At 39.2% G+C, this 24,241-nt stretch overlaps 2 protein-coding genes and 1 pseudogene across 3 annotated transcripts; 1 reads left to right on the top strand and 2 right to left on the bottom strand.

Moving 5' to 3' along the window:
- Positions 1–24,241, top strand: part of LOC149044143 (uncharacterized) — a 280,943-nt pseudogene that overhangs the window by 7,131 nt on the left and 249,571 nt on the right.
- Positions 417–2,505, bottom strand: LOC149044161 (uncharacterized). Its single transcript, XM_089210002.1, has 2 exons — positions 1,412–2,505; positions 417–965 (listed from the first exon to the last, which is right to left on the bottom strand). Exons 1-2 carry the CDS (start codon positions 2,291–2,293, stop codon positions 417–419), a joined length of 1,431 nt encoding a protein of 476 aa, XP_089066128.1. The 5' UTR covers positions 2,294–2,505.
- LOC149044160 (uncharacterized) lies at positions 5,969–21,642 on the bottom strand. 2 transcript variants are annotated; one of them, XM_089209372.1, is made up of 3 exons: positions 21,601–21,642; positions 10,505–10,684; positions 5,969–8,721 (listed from the first exon to the last, which is right to left on the bottom strand). In XM_089209372.1, exons 2-3 carry the CDS (start codon positions 10,641–10,643, stop codon positions 7,790–7,792), a joined length of 1,071 nt encoding a protein of 356 aa, XP_089065498.1. In that variant the 5' UTR covers positions 10,644–10,684; positions 21,601–21,642; the 3' UTR covers positions 5,969–7,789. The 2 variants fall into 2 exon arrangements, with proteins under 2 accessions (XP_089065498.1, XP_089065499.1); XM_089209373.1 differs by having other exon boundaries at positions 6,775–8,679.

The following is a 24,241-nucleotide window of genomic DNA, read 5'->3' as shown; positions in this document are numbered from 1 at the left end:
CACTTCCGTTACACACTTACTCTTAACCAAAAAGAACTCTCAGAATAAATTAAATACATGCTTTATATATACATGCAAATCCGTAGGTCCCGAGTGTATTACATCACTTACATTCATTTCCACACGTGGGCATCACTACACACTACATTCCCTCCTTTCCTAAATTGTTTAACATACAAATCAAAATCTTTGAATTAAGCTAGTCACTCGGTAAAAGGAAAAGAAGTTCGAGACATCTAGTTCAAAGTCCTTATATGGCTCTATAACGATCAGGCGGTCATACAGTCCGGGTCGACTTCCGAACAGGCCTTCCCGCTGCAGTATTTTCCTTATGCCTAGATTGTGCTTGAGAATTTTCAGATCGACGTTCCTGGAACTTCTTTTGGCATCGTCTCTGGAATTTTGCTTGCCCCTGGCTAATCCACCAGTACCGCAGAACCTGCCTGTATCACTTGGTCTTCGTCGCCATTAGTTACATCTTTGCGCACATTGTACCTCTTTATAAACACAGTGTTCCTTTTCAGTTCAACACCAGCCCCGTTCCTAAGCGTTACCTCTGACCCTGTCTCATGAACAAACTCAAAGGGATCAGGGTTGAAATTGGTAGACAACTTGTTAGTTTTCTCTGCTTCCAAAAGAACCGTGTCGCCAACGCGTATGCTCTTGGGCGTGGCACCTCTCTTGAGATCTGCATAAGCTTTTCCCTTGAATTTACCTGTCCAATAACGCTGTCGCACTTCTTCGCTTGGCACACCTACTGTTTCTCTTTTTAGCTCTGGCAGTTTGGATCTCACTTCGCGGCCAAACATCATATAACAGGGTGTAGTCCCTGTCGTCGTTTGCGGAGTTGATCTGTGCGCCATCAACCATACATGCAACTCAGTTCTCCAGTTCTTTTCCTCCAAATGTGTTATCTGTAGAAACTTCAGCAATGAGCGATTTTGTCGCTCCACTTCTCCTTTGGCCTGAGGCCACAACGGTGTCGATTTCCAGTGCTCACTCAGACCCTTACGTCACTGTCACCTTTGGAAACAACCACCAACGGCGAAATCCGTCCCGACGGCCCTCCCGGCATTTCCTCTATAATGTCAATTTTCAAAAGTTCATCAAGCTTTGCATCCACCTTCTCTTGCAACCCCGAAAGGAATCCTGCGTTCTTGTTGCGCCACAGGCTTCACCGACTCATCAACATGCAGTTTTTATTCGTAACCCTTCAAAAGACCAACACCACTGAACAAGTGCTTGTATTTCTCTCTAACAACACTGTCCGGTCGCCCACTGTCAACACTGTTTGCCTGAAAAGGACCAACACGCAGCAGGTTTAGCGCCTCGGCAGTTTCGCGACCCAACAGCGTACGACCATCGCCTTCAACCACTACGAAGTCACCTTTGTTTCCATCTTTTAACCCACCTGCGCGACATCTACCATAAAGGTTCCTAGGGTCGGTAAAGGTTCTACACCACCATAAACAAAAAGTTCTCTTGCAGACTTGCGAGATTCACACTTGATCCCCTTCTGCTTTAGTAATTCCCAAGTCCGCTGTCCCATAACATTACATGAAGCTCCTGAATCCATTAGAACATCAGGTACGTCCACACCACCGATTACCAGCGTTGCCAACGCACTTCTTTGTTCTTTGCAGTCATCCAACTGTTCCACTGAAAAGGCATAATCGGGTCTTAGCTGATAACCTGGTGTTGCAAAATCTCCATTGTCTTCTTCTCCGGGGCCAGGTCCTCCAGTCACAAGGTTTGCCTCTCGCCCTAGTCCTCCACGTTCACGCTCACCTCGACCAAATCTACCGGCACCACCAACTACCCCTACCGTGACCACCTCTATTATCCCTTGTTCCTTTGAATCTTGACTACCACCACCTCGCTGATAGAGTTGAGGGCATTTGACTTTGAAATGGCCTTTCGTACCGCGCATCCTGCAAGCCTGACCTCGCGCTGAGCACCTCTTATTCTGACTAAAGTGTCCTTCCTGTCCGCAACTAAAGCAAGTCTTCAACTTCCTGGGATTCCTATTCCCATCCACTTTTCCAGTCACTGCATTGACCTGATCTTCCTGGTCCGTATCGTATTGCTTCAGTTGTCGATCAACTGCTTCTTGGGATCTCGCAACCCGCAGCAAATCATCCAACGAAACGGTCCCTTCCTTTTCCAGGAACTTCCAGCACAAATGGCTGGAATAACACTTATCTATGAGTTGATCGCGGATGTAGTCGTCCTCGTTAACGCCAAACTCACAAGTCGCTGCTCGCTGACGTAATGCTGCAAAATGCTTAAACATTTACCCTAAGAAAATTTTGTATAAAACTTTCCTAAAAAAGATAAGTCCAGTTAATAGAAATGTAAATGGCAGGCTAGAACAAAATAAAAGGTTTAACTGGTCAGTGCTATAAAAACAAACCTTACTTTGTGATATCATTAAAGAAAATACAATGGCAGTAATTACCATAGTTACAAGATCCAGATTTTGATTGAGAAACGCTGTTTTTTAAATACCCCGATCGAAAAACTTCTTTTTTCCTCGTAAACCTATAAAGGAATTTAAAAAAAATTTGGAAGTTTTTACAAGCATTGGAAAGCGAAAGAAAGGTCTCATAGTACAACATTAACAGACTAGGCGGTAATAAAAAAAATGGTAATTAACAAATAGATAATCCTTGACTATGTTCTGTTTTGTTGTAAAGCACTCAGGAAGCGGCCAGAGCACGAAAGAAGTGTAGAGAGGCGTATTCGGGTGTTTCTCCCCACTTTGTAAGTGCTCTAGCCGCTTCCTAAGTGCTAAACAATTGAACAGAGCACAAACACGGCTTCTCTATTTCTTTTATAATAAAGAATCCGTTAGATTCCCCATGCATTACTTTCAATATTCAAAACGAAATTTATTTTCAAGGCCAACTCTACAATAAGGCAATCAGAATCCTTGTGAGTATGGTTCAAATAATCTGATTAGTCGAAGAAGACTAAAGCTGTCAAAAATGCCGAACCATTAAAGTTCACAAACCATCAAAGATCACAATCTGCATTAGTTTACAAACTGAAATAGTTCGGCTGGTCGAATTTAACACGTTTGCCTGAAGTTTTTTGTAGTCTCTAAAATAGAATCTGATAGTGAAATGGTATGATATGATAACCGATTAAGAGTCAACGACCTTTAATACAGCTCCCTAGGATCAAAATTTTCAATTTGGTAGAAGACGCGTTGGATTGGTTACTAATTGATTACTGAAGTCTCACCTCCATCAACTTTCGCACATTGCGTGGGTAGTAGATGTGATAAGAAAAGAACAATACAGTCTTAATTAATAAAGTTGAACTGGAAAACTAAAAGCAGTTTAAGGTGTTACGTTGCAAGTTCACTAATCTAAGAGTGATAGAGAATCTTTTAAGGACCCTTTTGAGATAACACAAATAGTTTTGGTTAGGTCGTTTTCTGAATTTTCAAATAAACGAGTCTTTGAAAGGCTTAGTCGGCGCGTTGTGCCAAAAGAAAATCTCACCTTGAATTAACATAAGTTCACACACTTACGTGTGGGTACGCGTGGCAAGAAACTGACAACATCACAGTCTTCATTGACAAAAGATTTGTGCAACTACACGCGTAATGAATCAAACAAAGATATTAAGACTCAATAGCTCTTTAACTACGCCAAGATCAAATATAATTCTCCCGGATATCTTTTACAAGCTTAAAGAAAGATGAATATACGCAATTGGAGCGACCGATGAAAACTTCAAGGAGAAATACAGCGTCACACCATCGTGACAACCTACATGTTTATGACAAATGACCGGTGTGGATAGTTTCGTGTAGCCCAGCCGACTTTAACATGTTTTAAATTATATAAAAGTATAACAGTGAATCTTCAGAGGACTTCGGATCACTCAAATTCCCATGAAAGAAAGTGCAGCACTCAGAATCTGGATGATATGCACACGATTTGAGGTATATGTTTGTAGTTACGTCGAGTATGACAGTCTTCCGGCATGAAGGTTGATCAATTTTTTTTAAAAGATGACAACCAGAGGCGAGATTTCTCTTCGGGATATTGCTCATAAGATAACATTCTTTCAAAGTCTTGCACGTTTCATTTGTCTGAAACGTTTGTTGTTGAGAACATTAGATGTAAACATCGCCAAATTATGCAATATCTGATTTTTGAGCTTCGTTCGCGAATTGCCCCTACAAAAAGTAGAGGCAGGCCTGCAGAGATTTTTACATATTTAACAACTAGAATATTATAAGCAGCCAGGTGGGTATTTTCAGTTCCAGAATCGGTGTACTTTTGGAGAAATTCAGATAAACGTTTTTTCTGTTTTACCCGACAACAAAAATGACCGAAACTGTACCGAGATAAATAATCTATTGGTGTGTTCACATTCTCTCCCAGGGAAAATTGAATGAATCAATGTGAAGACGAATGATGTTACTATGTATGGTAGAAGTGCCAATTTGTAATGTAGTATAAAGCTTGAGATAGAGATATAAACATTTCACTCTTTTTTTGTGACGTTTTTGTATGAAAATGAGGCCCCAGGCCTCGAACAAGCAGCCGTTGATACCATAGCAACAAAAGTGCTGCGACCTTTAAAAAGGGCATTTTTATGCATCCCCCCTGAGTGCCTAACTGCATGCAAAATTTTAAGGAGGGTTGAAAATTTTCATTTCCCAAGATGTTTGATTCTTACAGAGACTTGTTTTTAAACTTTACAGGGTAAAAGCCGTAAATGATTTACAAAGTTTTTCAAATACAATCGGTCATCAATCGATCAACGGACTCTGTTTGGCTTTGTCTCTATGTAAGTGCTACAAGTGAATGCTACACAACGCGCCTAATCAAATAAAGATATTTAGACTCAATCGCTCTTTTACTACGCCCAGATCTGAGTCCATTTTTAAGTCCTTGAACGAATTACCCCTTGAAATACGAAAATGTTTAACAAAAAGTTTTTTACGTGCAGTTCATACTCTACAGGGTTACAGTTTTTGAAATTCAATCGACCATCGATCAACGAGTGTATCAGCAACATCGGCATGGCGTCAAGATCGTGTTTATAAATCAGACGACTACAACATAATGAATTAGATTTAATGAATGTAACCGAAGAAGTTACAATTCATAGACCCAACGTTTCGACACTCCTGTCTAGTGCCTTCATCAGGGGTGATCTAAACGCTGCAACAAGAGGTCCTTTTATATGATCACTAATTAGCGGCCTTTTTTTTCCTGACGAGGTGTAAATAGGCTTGAATTCTAAAATTATAACCACTAATCGGCGTTACCACCAGCGCCTTTGTTTGGAGGCTTGGCACATTAACTCCGCCCACGCTCCTTTAAATCGTGACAACAACGGTTTGCTTCCTGACGCCTATTTACACCTCGTCAGAAAAAAAAGGCCGCTAATTAGTGATCATATAAAAGGACCTCTTGTTGCAGCGCTTAGATCACCCCTGATGAAGGCACTAGACAGGAGTGTCGAAACGTTGGGTCTATGAATTGTAACTTCTTCGGTTACATTCATTAAATCTGCAAACCAGAGTAGCATTAAACTATGTCTTTTTTACGAAATTACAAACATGTCGTCAAGATCCCATAACATCAGTTGGGCAAATACAATCTTCTAAGCACATATACACTTGACTTGTAGCATGGAGCGAAGTATTGTTTATATGGAGCGAAGTAACTTTGGAAGGAGTGAAGTAACTTTTGTATGGAGCAAAGTGACTTTTGGTTGAAGTGAAGTGACTGGGGGCGAAATGACCGTGGGGTGAAATGACCGTAAACCTTAAAAATTACATCCCAACCCTTTGGCTGAATAACGTAGTTATTAAGACCAATAAAAAACACAAGTATGTCAAAAAATATACCAATGGTATGTAGAGTACCCTACTGGACTAACAAGCGATAAAGCTTTGTACTCTGATACAGCAAGCCCTTTTAACCAAATACAGCGCACGTTTTACATTCGAACTTTATTACAAATAAAGATAGATACATGCATATGAAGTTTTTAAAAATTGCATCCCAGCCCGTTGGCTGACTTACGAAATTAGTTAGACTAATAAGATATAATAATGTATAATAATTAGTTAGACTAATAAGATATAATAATGTATAATAATTAGTTAGACTAATAAGATATAATAATGTATAATAATTAGTTAGACTAATAAGATATAATAATGTATAATAATATACCAGTGGTATATATAGCATATCAAGTCCACGAGCAGAAAACTACATAGAGTTTTTGGTGATCACAAGTTCAAAACACAAGACAGCAAGCTAAACTCTCAAGAGTCTTTGGCTCTCACTAAGTGCTTTACAACAAAAGCTGAAAAAATAAATACACACCCTTGCTTCACCACTGTTCAGTATAATTCGATGAAATAACTACCAAAAAGTTAAAAGGATTGGTGAGCAAAATGACTGGTTAGATTGACCTCAGATAACATCGGGTATAGCTATTTTATTAAAATGGAAAAACCTTTTTATGAGGCTTACAGAGAAAAAAGCGTTAGTTTCGGTTTGTCTTGACGCGTTCCGAAGTCAATATGGCGGACAGCTCTCTTGCCCAGAACTGTAATCAGTGAAATTATAGAAAATCACTTTTACAAAACGATAAACAATTGAACTCAAAGTCGATATATACAACAAACCTCGCACACACATGGTAAACTAGTTAGAAGTAACTTCATAATAGCCCCTATTGGCCTTCTCTTTGTTTCTTACTGATAGCGTTCCCTCGCTAAACTAGGCAAGCTCTGCGAAGCGCTTGTTTTGTTGTTACGTGACGTCACATTAGCAGTAATTTCTAACTCCCACTTATACCGGAAAATAATCAAGTCACCCCCTCCCTCCTAGGACAAACTAACTTTTGGAATTTATTGTCATATTTGCTAAAAATGGACAACGACCGACACCATTTTGAATTATGCTTAACAGCCTGGCTGCCTAACTGTGACTCATGAAAAGTCCCACTTCTGTTTTTTTCATTGCTCGGCGGTCTGCTTACACAGTTGGTGGCACCACAAAAAACATTCTTGACTCATAAAATCTTTTTTTGTGAAACAACAAAGCAGCAGCCTTTTGTGAAGCTCGCATAATGGTTATAAATTTAAGCCAGGTTACAACGATGTTTTTACAATGGCGCCGTTCAAAGTCTAATTTCCGAAAAGTTTGTACACCCTTTGGCATCTAAAAACGCGGTTGGTTGCGATGATTTAATGCACAATTTTTATTGGTGAAGATATAGACCTCTAACTGACCTCTACTTCTGTTCTTTAAAGACCGAGTTTTTCCACTCGGATGGCCCTCAACGAGGTTCTCTAACTTATTCAGAATACGGATCGAGAAAGCGAGGTTACTAGATCTCTAGGTTCAAACAGAAAGCGATGATTTCAGTCAGGATGAAAACTTCAATTTGGAGGTCTGAACAGTTTAATAAGGCCTGTTACACTCCCCAATCGTAGTGAGAAAGTACTAATTCACAGATATAATGAATAAAAATATGAATCAGGAAATACCTCTACAGTAAATAAACTGTGTGCGACCAACAAGTGAAAAATGGTTTGATTTCCGTAGTAGAACTTCTCCTTACGGACATCACTTTGTTGAGACTTTCTTACAGTTCAACAAGTTTATATACAAACAAAGCAGCTTATAATTTGAATGGGTTTAGCATTTTATCCACGGATTGGGCCTAGAATAAGAAAGAATAGAAAAAATCGCTAAACTATAGTTTATCTCTTCACTAACCTCATCAACTACATCTCTGACTAAAAATCAAAATGAGCGTATGGTTTAATGTTTTGATGCCGTGTTACATTCATGCAATATGTTGTCGAGTTGTTGACGTAACCCTCAAGATTCTGCCTAAAGTCTTCGAATAAAGTTCGATTTCTGTAAATTAAAGGAGCTTCCTGTCGAATGGTATCGATATAATCTCTCCACCTTGTGTTTTCGTTCTTTAAAGACCTTGGGTATGGGCGATGTTTTGGATTTCCCGCAGTAACAGGCACAAACATCAATGCCTGACCTCGAAATATCAGTTCTACAGCGGAAAACATGTAGCTTTGCGATGACCACCAGCTTGTGCTTTCATACTGCGTACGATAAGGGAAGAGATGCTCGATAGATTTGTGATGAAATGCATTGAAAAGAGCATCAAACCATATTATAGGTATCACAAGGGGACTGTCCGTTTTGTCACATATTTTCTTTCGTAAGTCATTGGTCCAGATGCCCAGATGATGCCATTTGTAATTCACAACGCCAACTGCAGGCTCGTAATCTAGGAGCCAGTTTTCGAAGACTCTAAATGGCGGAAGGCTTTTCATTTGTAGAGGAGCAAATGAATGGAAATGCAGCACCACATCATCATCCATAAAAATGTAATATCGGTATTTTGGAGATCTCATTACTGCAGCAAAATACAGCACATTTCGTCCCGTTCCCCATCCAGTATTGGGGTAGAACAGATAAGTGATGTGAGTCGACTTTTGCATTTGACATTTGGTACGAAAGCTTAGCACTATGACATCACAGTTACATGTCTCGGGGTCGCCGATCTCGGAAGAAGAGGCAAAGTTTGAAGGAAGGCATTGTTCTGTTTGAGTGAGATAAACGAAAGGCTTTGGCGATGAATTATTTGTAGGTTTTTCTGTGGCTGTAGCTTGAGTTGGAGAAACCTTTCGACAGACGTTCTCACCTGCCATAAACAAAATGTTAAAGTTTATTTTGAAGTAGTCGCAATGAAGCCTGAACTATCCGGAATTATTTAATTCGATACTAGAGAGGGAAATTGGTTGAGTGTAGAACTTTGGAAATAGTCAACCCTAAACCTATGCGACGATTACAATCTAAAAAGGCTTGTAAGTACGCTAACTAGAGCTATGGCAAATAGCGGCACTAATTGACGTAATTCTAACATCCAAATTATTTAAATTCTTGCACGAAGTTGTTTTCAACCCAGATATAAGTGATGATCATCTGGTGCGTGCAATTACGAGAGCTGCGCGCCCCAAAAGGGGTTCCAAGACTTCTATGAGAAGAAACTTTAAGGAATTTGATTCTGTATGATACAACGAAGATGCTCTTTTTATTCCTTTCCCTGTTGTAAGCACCTTTAAAGATATCAATGATGTGTGCTGGGCAAAAACTGCTGAAGACACGTAATTGATGATCATGCTTCCTCGGTAAAGAGGAAAACTACGAAACGTTAGCCGCCCTACTTCAACTCTGGAGTGATAGCCGCTATTCACTTTTGAAATCAATTCAAGTGTAAATATTATGTCATGAAAGATCGAAGCGAAAGGGAAAAGTATCGACAACAGAGAGATCACGTTGTTGGCCTCAGGAGATTGAGGGAGAACTAACTGAAGGCGAAACCATCATTAAAAATCAAATAAGATTGCAGATATCCTAACTAAACATTCTCTTAGCATAATTGCACGGGCTGTGAACGACCTGAATGATCTCGCTAGTATTATTTTCATCAAAAAGAATATCTCTCCTAATGAATTTTTCAACTTCAGCTTAGCCAGTGAAACTTAAATTTAAGCCGGAATCACTAAAGTCACTCAACATCAGGAAAGCAACAGGATGCGATCTTATCCCTCCGAGGGTATTAAAAGCATGTTCCAGTCTCAGCCAGTCATGGAATACGCGAACTGTACAAAGAAACTAAATTTTGCTTCATAGCTGTAGTTTCAAGTTGGATCAATAGGGCCTTTTTCTAAACGCCAAGAAAAAGGAATCCTAAATATTCAGAAGATCCAATTCCCAACAAAAACAAACGGAGGAAGACGATTTCAGCTTCCTTAATCGATAGGACACCAATAGGGCCTTCTATCACCAGCAAACTCTTAGGTTTTCACAGGTGGTCAGCTGAACATGAGCTGGAAACATTTGGTATTCAATTTCATCTTGTTGTCCTGCATATGTTGGAGACTCATAATGCTGGTAGTTGCGCTTTAATTTGCTTATGCTGTTGAATTGGTTATGCTTCTCCAACTGAAAGGAGGCACTGACCCCTCGTGAACGCCGCTAGAGATCGATAAACTAAACCAGTAAGGGTAGTGTGAGTAGTGACTAGCTCGAAACTAACAGTGCGTTAGAGCGATCTGAAACCCGATAGACCGGAACAGCCAAGACTAACAGGCGTTTTCTCTTCGGTAATTACCCATCATCACCCTGGGTGATCATTGAACTTTAGTTAATTTTGAAAACCAATTTAAAACGATCTTCAGTTTGTTATCATGAATCTGCGATAACATTACACTGCGAAAGGCTAATTTCTAGTGATCAGGACAACAGAAAGTAAATAAGCCTCTTAAGTTTTCGAAAGCGTTTTTATTTCCCTAGTTCAAAATAAGTAATATTACTTTTATTTTTCTTAATATTTGCCTGCGTTTTAATTTAGACTTTGACGGCATAATTCATCTAATGAGCATTTAATGCTGTAAGTCATTTTTTACAACTCGTTGACTTACCCATTGTGCTGTTGCTGTGAGTGGGTTGGCTAATATCTTGTCCGAACTCCACTTGGTATGTGGCGTACATGAGAAAGGTGGTCCAACCAAGGATAAAAATCGAAAAAGTAGTAACTTTGCCTCTCGTTGTAAAAATCATTTTGGTTCTGTTTAAGGTCACCCCGTTATGAACGTTTAAACCTGGGGATAATAAAAATATTTACTCCTATGGTATAAAACATTAATTCATATTAGTAAATCGCGGTTTTGAGATCTCCATTAAAGAGTCGCAGTCACCCTCTAAGTTAATTCCAAGGGCCTGTTTGTATTGCCTTAACCTGTGTTTACCGGTCACTGAAAGCCGAACCACTCAAACAGAAGTAAGAATAATCTTTCAAGTGATTTTCAATTCATATTTCTCCTCCAAAAACAAAGTAGTTTCTTTGAGCGAGATTCTGTATAGTAAGTAGTCATAAATGGCATTAAGTGCTGTTTTGCATCGTTTTTTGTAATACCATTAAAGTGTGGAACCTGTATTAAGCGGTCAACCGATATCAAGTGGACACCCCGTGATTTCTCGTGCGCACCACTAAATACAGGCTCGACCGTACTTTTCCATGGTAACCGAATTATATTCAAACAATGAGGGAGAGATTTCGCGGTTGGGACGTGAAAGAAGTGTGACAACTGACGGAAAACGCAGTAAATGCAAACACAAAGAAAAGCACGAAACTCTGACTTAAAGTTTCGACAACTTAGCTGATGAAAGAGGATTCAATCCGAATACTTCGGGCTACGAGGCCAAGGAACTTGATTTCAAGCTGGAGAAGTTTTCCAAGACGGACGTTTGGGACTACGAGCCATCTTTGAAACTCTCAATGGTGGCCAATTTACGTTACTAACTCAGTTGATAATAAAAAAATTACCTGATCGAAAGTTCGATCCAGATCGTCTTTTCAAATGAAGAAGGGAGAAAGACGGGAAGAGAAAAAAAAGGCCGAGAATGGAAGTCACTGCTAAAACAAGTTTCAGTTCACGCAAGATTTAATTTCAAAATACAATATTTCAACTCCATCTCAGAGTGATAATCATGTGAAGTCACAAGGATGTCACAGTAGCAGGATTTGTATCTGGGATAATTAGCGTAGCAGAGAATGAATATAACAAACAATTAACGTTGTGCACATCATTCTGTGACGAGGTAAGTCGCGAGTGTCTAACAAAATGTCTCAATGTCTCAAATGTCTCAATACTGAATTCATTAACTAACACTATCTATCATTAACTATCATTTCTAACTCGGAAAGCGGAATTACTAAATCAATCGCAAAACATTGAAGTTCACGTTCTCGTCAATAAAACAGGATATCGTCAGTCTATAAAATAGGTCACTCGTTTAAAATTTCGAAAGCGTTGTCTTTCCCTAGGGTTCGTTAAACTACTGATCCAGAGCTAAAAAAAAAAGCAGCAATTTAAACTGAAGGCCTCTAGTTCAAACAAATGGGAAATTTATTCTTCAGAGTGGCGCGAAAGGCGAGTGACGTGTCAACACGTAAAAAAATTATCGTATTTTTTTCACGTGTGTTGTAACGGCTTTTCTCAGGGTTAGAAATCCTTGTATAACACTGTAGTTTACATGATAAAATCGTTTCTCTCACGAGGTGGTCACTTCTGATGTGTATCGCGACATTTCGACTGCATATATACTGCCCGTCTGTCTCGCCTGGTGAAGACTTATAGTATGCAGTTGAAACGTCGCGATCCACATCCGAAGTCACCACATCGGGAGACAGACGATCATATTTCTCTTGTTAAGTGATTGGATTGCACGGACTTGTCCCACGAACAGTTCACACGCAGGAACTTGGATAATTTGGGGAGACATGTCCTTGCGACTTCTCTCACGAATTCAAACCAGTTTGAATTAGTGAGAGACCATCTGATAAAAAATTAAAATGGTAGTTCATTTGAAGGGACTTAGTCCTCGCTACGAGTCGCGGGCACTAGTCCTTTCATGTGTGCCGATCTTAATGTAACCGTTCTACCTCTATAGGATAACATCAGAGCAAACATCAAACATCCGGTTGTTCGTAGGATGGATAAATTCATCTACTGGATGAGCCTTTTTGGTGTAAAGGATGGCTATCCAGTGGATAAAAAGTTGTTGCAGAAAGCACGGATAGTGAGGCGTATGACTATCCGATGGCTAAGTCACTCTCCAGGAAGTTGCCAAGGTGATAATGCAGGCGTTGCGGGATCCTATTCAATATTGTGCAACGCGCGTTATCTTTTTTTTTTTTTCCTGAAATTCTATGTCGGAAATGTAACTAAAGAGACAGTACATGGCCAAAAAAAAAAAGCGCGCGTCAAGGCGCGTGTCTTAAGCACGTTTTTGCTTTTGTTATTGAACGCAGTCAGCTTGTTTTGTTCCGGGGTAATTTGGTTTTATCAACTGAATTGATGACGTAGATTTGTCACCGTAAAGAGTTTAAAAGCTGACGTTTTGAACGTCAGCCCTTCGTCAATCGCTCTGAGAAGGGCTAACGCTTGAAACGTCAGCGAGTGGCCAATTTGGGTTATCAATTCAGTTGAAAATATTAAACTACCTCGTTATATTATTCCACCGACGCAGCACCACAGTTTTTTTAGCCACTTACCCTCTATAATGCCTTGTTCCATATTGTTTCAGAATGTTTCAAATGCCGCCTCCCGAAGCATCAAATCAACATTTGCATGGACGCAATGGCTGCCGTTTCAATGAAACGTTGAAACGACTTGTCATCATGCTATCAGTATTTCGTAAAACAAGTTTGTGAAAGTTTTAAGATGTGAATAATATATTTGATATAGTTTTTTCCTATGGATGATGAAAGATATCAGCCTGAGATCGAGACAACTTTGTCTTATGAATTTGAAAATACTGTAAAGAAAACGACTCGGTCAAGAAGTTGGCTATATCGACTAGCACCCTTGCGTCTTGTTTACTTACATTAGGCGCTAAAGTGTTTCTCAGTTTTAATAGAATAATATAATTGTTACCCATAATTCATTTCACGTTTTGAGTATACTCGGTTTCGCGTGACTTGTAATTTAAGATCTTAAAGTTTGGGAATCATTAATTAAGCTTGGTTAGGGTAAAATATGGACTGGGCCATTGGACAATTGGACTTTTTTTTTTTTAGACTATATTTTATACCATTTTTTGGAACTGTTTTGGACCATTTTTTTGGAGTATTTTCTAATAGTTCGTCTTCCACCCCTCTCTGGGTAACAAAAGTCTGACTTTCACCCCTCCCTAGGGATTGATGGACTACATCTCACCACTTCCTGAGTACTAATGGTGTGCCCCCCTCCCCCATAAAATGGTCCAAAAAAAATTCCCAAAAAAATGGTTTAAAAAAAAAGGTCCAAAAAAATGGTTAAAAAAAAAAGTTCCAAAAAAATGGTTAAAAAAAAAAGGTCCAAAAAAATGGTTCAAAAAAAAAAGGTCCAAAACAAATGGTCCAAAAAATGGTCCAAGTCGACTTGTTCCAGTGCCAAATGACATTCACCGCTTATCACGAATCATCTTTCAGTTGCTTTCAGTTCCCCTTGTCATTGATTTTATCAGACGACAGAGATAACGGAATTTGCGGTCCTTAGCCCTTAACTTAGCAGCATAGAATTCATATGCGCTATCAATTTTAATGTTTCCACCTTCACTATAAAAACATTGTTGGTACAATCGTACAGCGCAATCCTCTCTATTTTCAGTTACTCAGTTTTCCGGCTTAAAGTTAACTGTCATGTCACGCATTCCACTTCGTATATTGATGTTTAAAACAGCACAACTTCAACGCTGGATAATTTTTTTAACCCTTTAACTCCCATAAGTAACCAAGACCAAGAATTCATTATGTAATGGGCTCCTGCCGAGACATACCTTCTCCTTCTCCTAGAGCACGAAAGAAGTGCTACTTCTTGGGTGCTCTAGCCGCTTCCTAAGTGCTTTACAACAGAACAGAGCACAGTCAAGGCTTCTATATTTGTTTTATAATAAAAAATCCGTTAAATTCCCCAAGCAAATCACAAGCATTAATTTCAATTTTCAAAACAAACTTTATTTCCAAAGCGAACAACAGTGTCGTCAGCATGTTCTATACTCTCATAAAGCACGCTAAAGTAAGCCAATCAGAATCCCTTTTAGTATAGTTCAAATAATCTGATTGGCTGTACAAGAGTAAAGCTATCAAAAGTGTCAAACTATCAAAGTCCGCTTTCTGCAATAGTTTTAAAACTTGAATAGTTCGGCAGGTCGATTTTAACACTTCTGCCTGAAGTTTTTTAGTCTCTAATGCAGAATCTGACAGTGAAATGCTCGGTGAAACTCGGCAGAATTGTGGCTCATAAAAACACGCAAGTTTTTTTCACATGACAAGTAGAAAACAAACAGGTCAAGGCGAGTGTTTTATGAATGAACGACAGCCGAATTCACCGGAACATAAAGATTGCTCGGGATGACAGCGCCGTGACGCTCGGCTGCAGTGACTGATGTGGCCTTCCACTCAATGCATCAGAAAGGATATCCGAGCAAGCTCTTATTTTTTCACTCGAAGGGCGGCCGATTTAGTTCCTGAGGCTTGCCTCACTGCGATGACCGAAGATCGCCATGATGAGCTAGCCGAGATGGACCTCAGCGTGATCGCAGTCGCTCTGACACCGGCATGATTAGTATGAATTTTAACAGTTATGCCAGTTTGGTTACATTTTTCATCATTCCTGTTTTGTTCTTGATCATGAAACTTTACTTACTATACGAGTGTTAGCTGTGTTTGATTTTTACATAAGCTTGCCATCTAATTAAGCGTGAAAACCTCTAAACTCGGACTGTCCATTTCGTTTTCTCCTTGAGGATTTTCGTCTCTGCTCACGTTATAATAAAGTAAATTACGGCGCCTGGCCTTTTTAAAATCTTTTGTTTGTTTCTTCTGTTGCTACTTGCCGGCTCGCTTGTTCCGAAATTTCACTTTCAATTAACGCAAAAAAGCCAGAGAGAAGTCCCGGAAAAGGTCGAACATAGTACAATTTGGCAGATGGCGTGACAGCTTTAGCTCAGCTCTATGCTCTATACTCTCATAGAGCATGCTCTTTCAACCAATGACAGCACGCGTTATATCCGAACTTTATTATTATAACCAGATAAAGGATGAGAATAAAATAAGATATCAATTTGGGAGTGATTGGCGGATCCAATACTAAATTCTCTGAACTAACATTGTAAGAATTGTATGGTTGACAATAAGGAGAATTACAAATTCGATTTGGGAGCTAAAGGGTTAAATGATTGGTTTGCCTTTTATGGCTTAATCGCGCAATTTTCCTTTCACAGAGCCGATGCATTTATTCATTAAATTCACACAAGTGAAAATTACAGAATTACCTCTTTTCGAAAATTACAGATTTCTTATGCACAAATAAAGTATTTCCCTACCGCAAATTAACGATTTGAGTTAATCTCACAAATAACATTTTTTCATTTTGTTTCATTTCAAACGGCAAATCACAGTAAGCCCTCTCAGAAACAATGACAAAACCACTTCGATGCTTTGACTCGAGAGAAAACGCAATCTCTTTCCAATTTCTAAACAGTCAGAGTGATAAGTGTGTGCTAACTGCAGGCCAAATTAAAATATTATGCAAAAATTAGGAAAATACCGAATTGTACAATTAAAGTTAAAGTGTGTGGGCTGTGAGGAAATGGGCAACGATAGCTTTCCTGTCTGCACCCGTTATATCACCTTTTGTTGTATTTGTTGTTATCGATAAACAATAATTGTCTCGTGATTAATAAACGGTAAGAATTGTCATTTCCCCTATGTACTTTAAAGACCCAGCTCTTTATGTATTTGATTTCGATGGGCTTAATAAAGGGAGTCTTCGTTTCTTGAAAATTGCACCTTGCAAGAGAGCGGAGGTGCCATACATTCCTATATTTCAGTGTTTCCCATACTGTATGCACAAATGGAGGAAGAAATTTCCTAACAATGTTCGACAAGCCGACAGTTTCGCGAGAAACTACCATTCAAAAGTAGCGCTACAAGTATCAGAGTCGGCAGCAATTGACCTTCTAATAGCAAAACGTGATAAATAATCTCCTCTTACAATTTGTATTACTTTAGCCGCTAATTAATGCATACTACTGAACGTTCGTTTAAGAGAAAAATGACACAAAGCTGAAGAGTGAGCGTGCTCCACGAAAACTCCCGCGCGATAACAAAACTTTTAATTCATGCACTCTGTTCGTAACTTTGGGAATAGTCATTTTCGTCAAACAATAAATGCAAAAAGAGTTATCTTCATGGAGCGAGCAGTGATCGAAAATCATCGAACTTAAAGTCACTACCACATTGAAATTAATTGAATTGCAGACCATTCGATCTGTCCGGCCAAGAATCATACAACCGGTCAATTGTATCATTGGGCTTCCCCGGTTAATAATATACATGGAAAAATTACTCAGTTCTGAATGGTTAAGATAAATGCAGTTTTCAGGTAATTCAGTGCCGAGGAGAGTTAATTAAGTGCAGAAGAGGGTTAATTCAGTGCAAATAAAGTAACAAATCAGACATTCTGATAGGTCAATAATCAAAGAAACTCGATCAAACGCCGAAATTAAAAACAAACATGGTTAAACCTCGGAAACGACGATTCCATTTCATCGAAAGTGATTCGGACACAGACTAAACAATTCCTTGAACTGTTTAGCCGGACTTTGAATATTTTTGCGCCTTACAGATGTGAAGATATCATGCATATTATTGTTTTGATCGTACGCAGTTGTTTTGACCGAGCGCACGGTTTGAATAAATTATTTTTGCACTTGATGCGCGCGCTTTGCTTATGCTTATTAATTGTGATGGGCCATCTCGTATTTTTTCATGTATATTATTAACACGTAATCACATGATTTTTCTCGTGCAATTTGGAATAAACAAGCACTTGTTAATTTTTTCAAAGACCACAAATTGCACGAGCCCGTAGGGCGAGTACAATTTTGTTAGTCTTTAAAAAAATTTACCCGTGCTTATTTATTCCAAATTCCTCTTGAAATCATGTGAGTACCTATACGAATATTGATCTTGTGATAACAAAGTTATACCCCCAAGATACCGAAATTTTAGTCTAGCTAATTTCTCCGATGAATGCAAGCTTTCTCACCAATCATTGAAAAAGCCGCTATCGCCTCTGCTTACAAAAAGGCTCGACCTGTTAACCATGATAACCCTGATTTGCGAAGCGAAACTACATGAAATAAATATATTTTTGTGAGATTAACTCAAATCGGTAATTTGCAAAAGGGAAATACCCCATTTGTGATTTAGAAATCTGTAATTTTCGAAAAAGGTAATTCTGTAATTTGCACTTGTGTGGATTTAATGAATCAATGCAGTGGCTATGTGAAAGAAAAATTGCACCCTTAACCCATAAAAGCCAAACCTGTTATTTGATAAATCAAACAGCGCTAAAGCTGTACTGATATATTAATCATCAAGGTACGAAGTGGAAAAATGCGTGATATGACACTCCAACGTGTGTTTATTGTATCAAAAAGGGGAAAATTGTGTATCTGAAAAGAGAGAAGATGGCTTTGTAGGATTGTGCCAACAATGATTTTATATAGTAAAGGTAAAAGCGTTAGAATTGCAATAGCGCTGTTGAATTCTCTGGTGCTCAGTTGAGGGCTAAGGACCGGATATTCCATGATCTTGTCTGATAAGGCCGCTCTACGTGCCACACGGCATAATGGGCATGAGTGAGTGAGTGATTGTCTGATAAGGTCAATGGCAAAAGGGAGATAGATAAATTTAGTAATTACACACTGAATAAATAAAAGAAAACGTAAAGCAACTGATGGTGCACAAGTCGACTCAAAAACCACACGCATAACTCAACAGTGAAGGATCGTAAAAGCGATATTTTCAACAACAATTTAATTCCAGCGTTAAGATGGCAGTTTCGCAAGCGCACGACAAAAAAAGGAAGAAACGCCGCGGCCCAGCGCAAAAATTTTGGCATACAAAAAGTCAGCCGAAAAATCGATTAAAATAATTTATATAATTAACCAGAAGCGTTTACTATTATAACAACCACCTCCCACCCCTCCCTGCGTAATAATAATCAGTCTCTCACCCCTCCCTGAGTGATAACACTCAGCCTCCCACCCTTCCTCAGTACTAATAGACTGCATCCCACCCCTCCCTGGGTGTTTATGATGTGCTTCCCATTTCGATAAAATGGTCCAAAAAAAAGGTCCAAAAAAAAGGTCCATAAAATAGTCCAGTCCATATTTTACCCTTTACCGCCTGGCTATAAAATACATTTTAATGTCTTTGAAGTCGAGTGAATCGTAACTTAGGCTAAATTAAGATCCCGCCGATACCCGTCCTATCGAAACGGTGCACATCGCGGTCTTAATCTCGAAATTTGAGTCCAGCGGTCGTGAGCACGGTATCAAAAGTCAGCGATCTGAAGCTTGAAGAGGTTGAGACTCCAAGAAGTAGTTTTACATCACACTTTAAAATCGTGGTTTTTTTTCTTTCTTTCATGTATTTGTAATGCTAGCAGCATGTCTAATGCCTATTACCTTGATGCCTTATTACCTTAATGCTTATTATAAAAGGTAGGATATACATTGGACTATTGCAAAAAGCCTATTGTGAGTCTCACTATTTCTTTCAAATGTTTACACTCAATTGCAAGAACGCTGACCCCTAAGATTTCCATAAAAAATAGAGCATTGATCATGTAACTATGTGAACATTTCCCATAAAGCCATTGGCTCTCATTATCATGAATCACGCCATTTACAGTACGTGTCAACATTATTGCAATTAAGTGTATGTTTGAGTTTCAGCTCCCAGTGTAGAAATTTAAAAAGGTTTTAAGCAGCGTGTTCTGTAACAACATTACCGGTTTCTCAGCCATGGTACTGGGTGTGAAGGTCAGCAGCACACTCTTCACCATCCATGTCAAAGTCCTCTGACTCTGGTTCCCTTAAGTTGACAGCGAGGTTGTGTAAAATACAGTAAGCTACAATTGTGTTGCATACCTTGTCAGGAGCCATCCTCAAGTCTGACTATAGCACATGGAATTGTTTGCTCTGTTGAAATGCTCCTCCTAAGGTCTTTTGGGGTTGAGGTATGGAGTCACGAGGAATGGAGAGCATGCATAGCCACTATCCCCGTGTAGCACACCATCTGTGAGACCAGTCCCTTCAAGGTTACTCCCTATGGCAGACGTCCGGAAAATATAGCTATCATGAGTTGAACCAGGCCATCCAGCCACAACATCTTTGGACACTCCTGCAAAATTCAATTGTATTCAAGACACTAAAGCTGGTTTTAATATTTTTGTTTTACATTGTGGACGCAAAATTTTGATACAGCTTAGGTAAAAAAGTATTTCTGCACGAGTCTTCCCTTGGAGTAGTAATCGCGAGATCACCTCATTCATTTTGTCAAAATAGTGTACTCGGAACGTGATTGCTGCTAACAATGAACTACAGTTCGTAACTAACAACAACTAACAACCCTAGCCCGGAGCAATTTATCCTTTTCTTGATATGGTAAACTTCAAGACTTTCCTTAGCCTGTATCTTTGAGCAACGACAAATTACTCGTTATTAGACAATGCTACTTAACGAGAGAATGCGCTGTTATGCTTGTTATGCTTTGTTCCAGCACTTGAACCAACGCAGTCCACCGAAAAAATGTCTATGTTAAAGAAAACATTTAGTGATCACCGAAGAATATTTTCATTGTTGTCATGTCACCTTTGGAAGACTCAATACCCGTTTGCAAAAAACAAAATCGATTACACCCGATAGCTATAGAATCAAACGGGTAATCGCACAGTTCGAAGATTCGATCATTTTTAATGAATTTCATTCACTTGTTAACAAGATGAATTGTAGCTGCGTGAATCACGTGATCACATGTTTGTTCAAATGTTGTGCTCTAGACAATCTGTCGCACATTGCTCCTAACGTGACAGAATAGCGTTACACATTGAATGCGAAATTTCTACGGCTTTCATGCCCACATTTAGGATAAAATAACTCCTGTTATTTACAAGAGATAGTGTGCACAAAAAAGCGTGAGGTTAAACGGACATGCTGTCCTTTGCTAAACCAATAATCAGAGCTAGACATATTTTCTTACCTCGATGGTCGCAGATTTCTTGGACTTTGATGGAGTGAAATCCTTTCTGGTTCACGAGGTCCGGTTCATTTTCCTGAGGGGCTATTATTCTAACGTGGGTACCGTCGATGCACCCAGCGGCACAGGGAAAACCACCAACTCGAAACAAACCTTGCTTAATCTTGTTTCGTTCAGCATGAGTGAACGGAAAGCTTACGAAATCGCCTAACTTCGCAGTCAAGGCTTGTGTCGCAAACGAACTACTCGGCTGACAGTTGACTTATTAAATCCCAGAAAAGTATCTCCGATCACATGCAGAAACAAACCCGAAACCAATAATCTAAAGGTAACGAGGACTTGCATTACCGTTAAGACGGCAAGGTTCCTATTTGTTTGTGGTGTTATTTCGTCCGCAACAAGGTTAACGATGTATTGTATTGCTTCTCGTGCAAAACGATACCTGTATCTCATTTCTGACCTAGTGTAAGACTCTTAGGTATCGAGCTGGCGACTAAAAATTCCTCTCTTTCTGCGACGTTGATTGGTCGGGCAAGTTACACCGAAGAAGATGTAACTGTCAACCGGCCTTTTTTTTTTTATTATCCTGTGGATAAAAATTTATTCTAACTACCCAACCATGAATAAATTTATCTGCTGGATAGCGAGTGGATAGCGCTATCCATACATTGAACAACCGATATGACACCATGGTTAACATTTACCCACTGGATAGAGATTTATCCAGGGGATAATTAGTTATCCATCCTTTGAACAACCAGGGCAATTTTAACATCTTCTAAGTTTTTGAACATCGAGTCAAGAGCTTTCTTAAACGAGCTCAATTTTTTCTTAGTGTCCACACAGCTTTGTGAGAAACAATTAAGGTATGAGGCGAGGTTTACAACTATGAATCAGTTAAGTTTACGCGGATATACTTACCTAACACAGCTCAGAGCGCTTGTGATGTTCTTTACACCTTCATTTAACGATATAGCCTTTCAACGAGAAAGCCTCAAGACACAATATAACACGAATTTTTTACATACAGAAATATAATATTATTAGATGAGGTTAAGCTTGATATCATGACACGAATTCTGTGAACTTCACCGCTGTTGTATATTGACTGTCTGCTCTCGACTATGGAGCGCCATACCTGCCTTATGATATTTATCTACATTATTTTTAGTTGTTTTTCATTATATGCGGTGGTTTCATCATTATACGCGATGACTTAATCATTATATTCTGTACCTAGTCCGTTATATGTGGTGCTTATGTACTCCTGCTCGGTGGCCTTTTTATTCTATGCGGTGCATTTTGTATCATAGGCAGTGCTTTCTTCTTTATTTGCGGTGTTTGTTGCATTCTGCGCGATAATATTTTCACTAAATAGGGTGCTTTTTTCATTATGTGCGGTAGCTAATTCAATATACGCGGTGCCTTTTTCGGTATATTCACGAGACCTCGTTCTGAGGAGGACCCTTGATTGAAACGAGGAGGACTGGGTATTAAGTGTCCCCGTCTGAGAAAGTGTTCCAGGGGCCAAAAGTGGTGGTCAACCGATTTGGCAGATACTTGGCACAAAAGTTGAGTGTGATAAGATATTTCAAATGCCACCCTGGCTCACTTTTTCGACTGTTTGTTCTTGAGTTTGGGGGTGGGGGGGAGGGGGGAGGGGGGGTTCCCATTTGTGGCCTATGGAGCACCAAAAATTCATCCTATAGGTGGCATTTTGAAATCCCTATAAAACTTGATTGATGAATTGTACTGCCAAATGAATTTGACCATGGACTCTACTATAGTGGAGCTTTTTTTTTTTTTACATTTACCATATTACAAGCCTTCCCTCTCTACGAGGCTTATAAGCTCGGATTCGGTCAGTCTCGTAAAGGTTCTTAATGTTTCAGCTCACGGACCCCACTCTTAAAAACCCAACCCTTTACTTCGTAAATGTAACTTTGTTCTCAAGCGATTAAACAGAGACGGGCCTGGGGCTAAAGTTAGGTCAAATTTGAGGTCAAAATCACTACCCAAAATCGCCAATTTTTCAAAAAACCAAAACATTCACGTGCCTTCTTTCATAACTTTCATACCAAATCCAGTATGTACTTTAGCGTTCCATTTATCAAAATCAAGTGAAAAAAATTTGGCTTATTGAGGTTTGTTAGGTTTTCGGCACAAACTCTCCATCCCCCTCTTGGGCCGAGCAAAATGGAATTTTGAGCATAATTCATGCTAAACAGACCAAATTGTTGACATATAGCCTCTATTTTGTATTTAGTGAGTGAAAATGAAACATTAAAGCCAAATAAGTGTCATTATTTAGAAATACCTCGACTCGTAGCTTACAAATGCTCTAAGAAGGCCTCTGATTAGTACTACAGACACCCAGCGGTTTAGCAAAATAACGGTTTTTTTTCAGTGAAAACCTTGTAACTATCATAGAGCACAAATGATGATTTTTTCACCTAGATACGATGATATTTTTAAAGATGCTTGAATTTTCTCTGATTTATGTTTGTTAGGCCATATTTCCATACATATTATACTCCAAGCATCCAAAGTCTCTATAATTTTTAAGGCCGTTTTTCAATTGAAGATAAAGTGACCTTAACCCGGTCTTAACCATGAAACTCGCAATAAAACGATCGCTAAGAGATGATCTACGTCCGAATTATGAATGGGCTGAATTGCTCTTGCAAATACCGATCACTAAGCGAGCACGACCATGCATACGTAAGCTTACATGCCGCAGTGAGCACTGTTCAGGTGACTTGTGATCCATCAGGTACTTTAGGTACTTTAGAACTGAATAAATGGAACCATCCAAGAAGAGCTTGATGACAAAAAATTATTGTTGCTGTTAAAATGAAATATTCCACACGAGACATGAGATGATACCAATTAGGCCCGCCATTTTAAACGTGAGAATATTAGGACTGGACTTAGTTTCCATTCCTCCACCTATTCAAGCGTAAATGTTTGTGTCCTTATCAAGTATTAAAAGTGTAGCAATAAGAAGTTTCAGGACAATTTTATGATGGCGCTTAATTCCTTTGAGGGGGTAAATGATCAGTGAGGTGCGCGTCATGAGCTCTGCACGAAACAGGAATGACTCCTTTTTTGTCTTGCGATAATTACATCACTGCTTGGTTGAGACACCCGTAATGAACATTCATTACGGAAACCATGGAAAGGAAACGAGTCGTAAAGCTGTGCTGTCTATCCATGAATGTCACTAGGAAAAATTTATTCACCATAACACCACCGCGCGAAGAGCACAAACAAGAAGATCCTCGCACTGCTTTAAGTGCCACGCAGAGTGCATAAATAACAAGAGTATTCCTCGTTCTAAAAGCGCTGCGAGAAGTGCACAAACAACAACAGTAATCTTTGTTACACTGAAAAGCAACGCGCGAAGTGCACAAAAAACAAGAGTATTCCTCGTACTAAAAGCACTGCGTGAAATGCACAAACAACATGAGTATTCGTAGTTCTAAAAGCACCACTAAAGTATATAAAAAACAAAGTATTCCTCGTTCTTAAAGCACGAAGTGAAGTGCACCAAAAACAAAGT

The sequence above is a fragment of the Pocillopora damicornis genome, chromosome 6, assembly GCF_964200805.1.
Source record: "Pocillopora damicornis chromosome 6, jaPocDami1.2, whole genome shotgun sequence".
Lineage (NCBI taxonomy): Eukaryota > Metazoa > Cnidaria > Anthozoa > Scleractinia > Pocilloporidae > Pocillopora > Pocillopora damicornis.
Note: the sequence above shows the minus strand (reverse complement) of the source record. Positions and strands in the feature narration are given on the sequence as shown.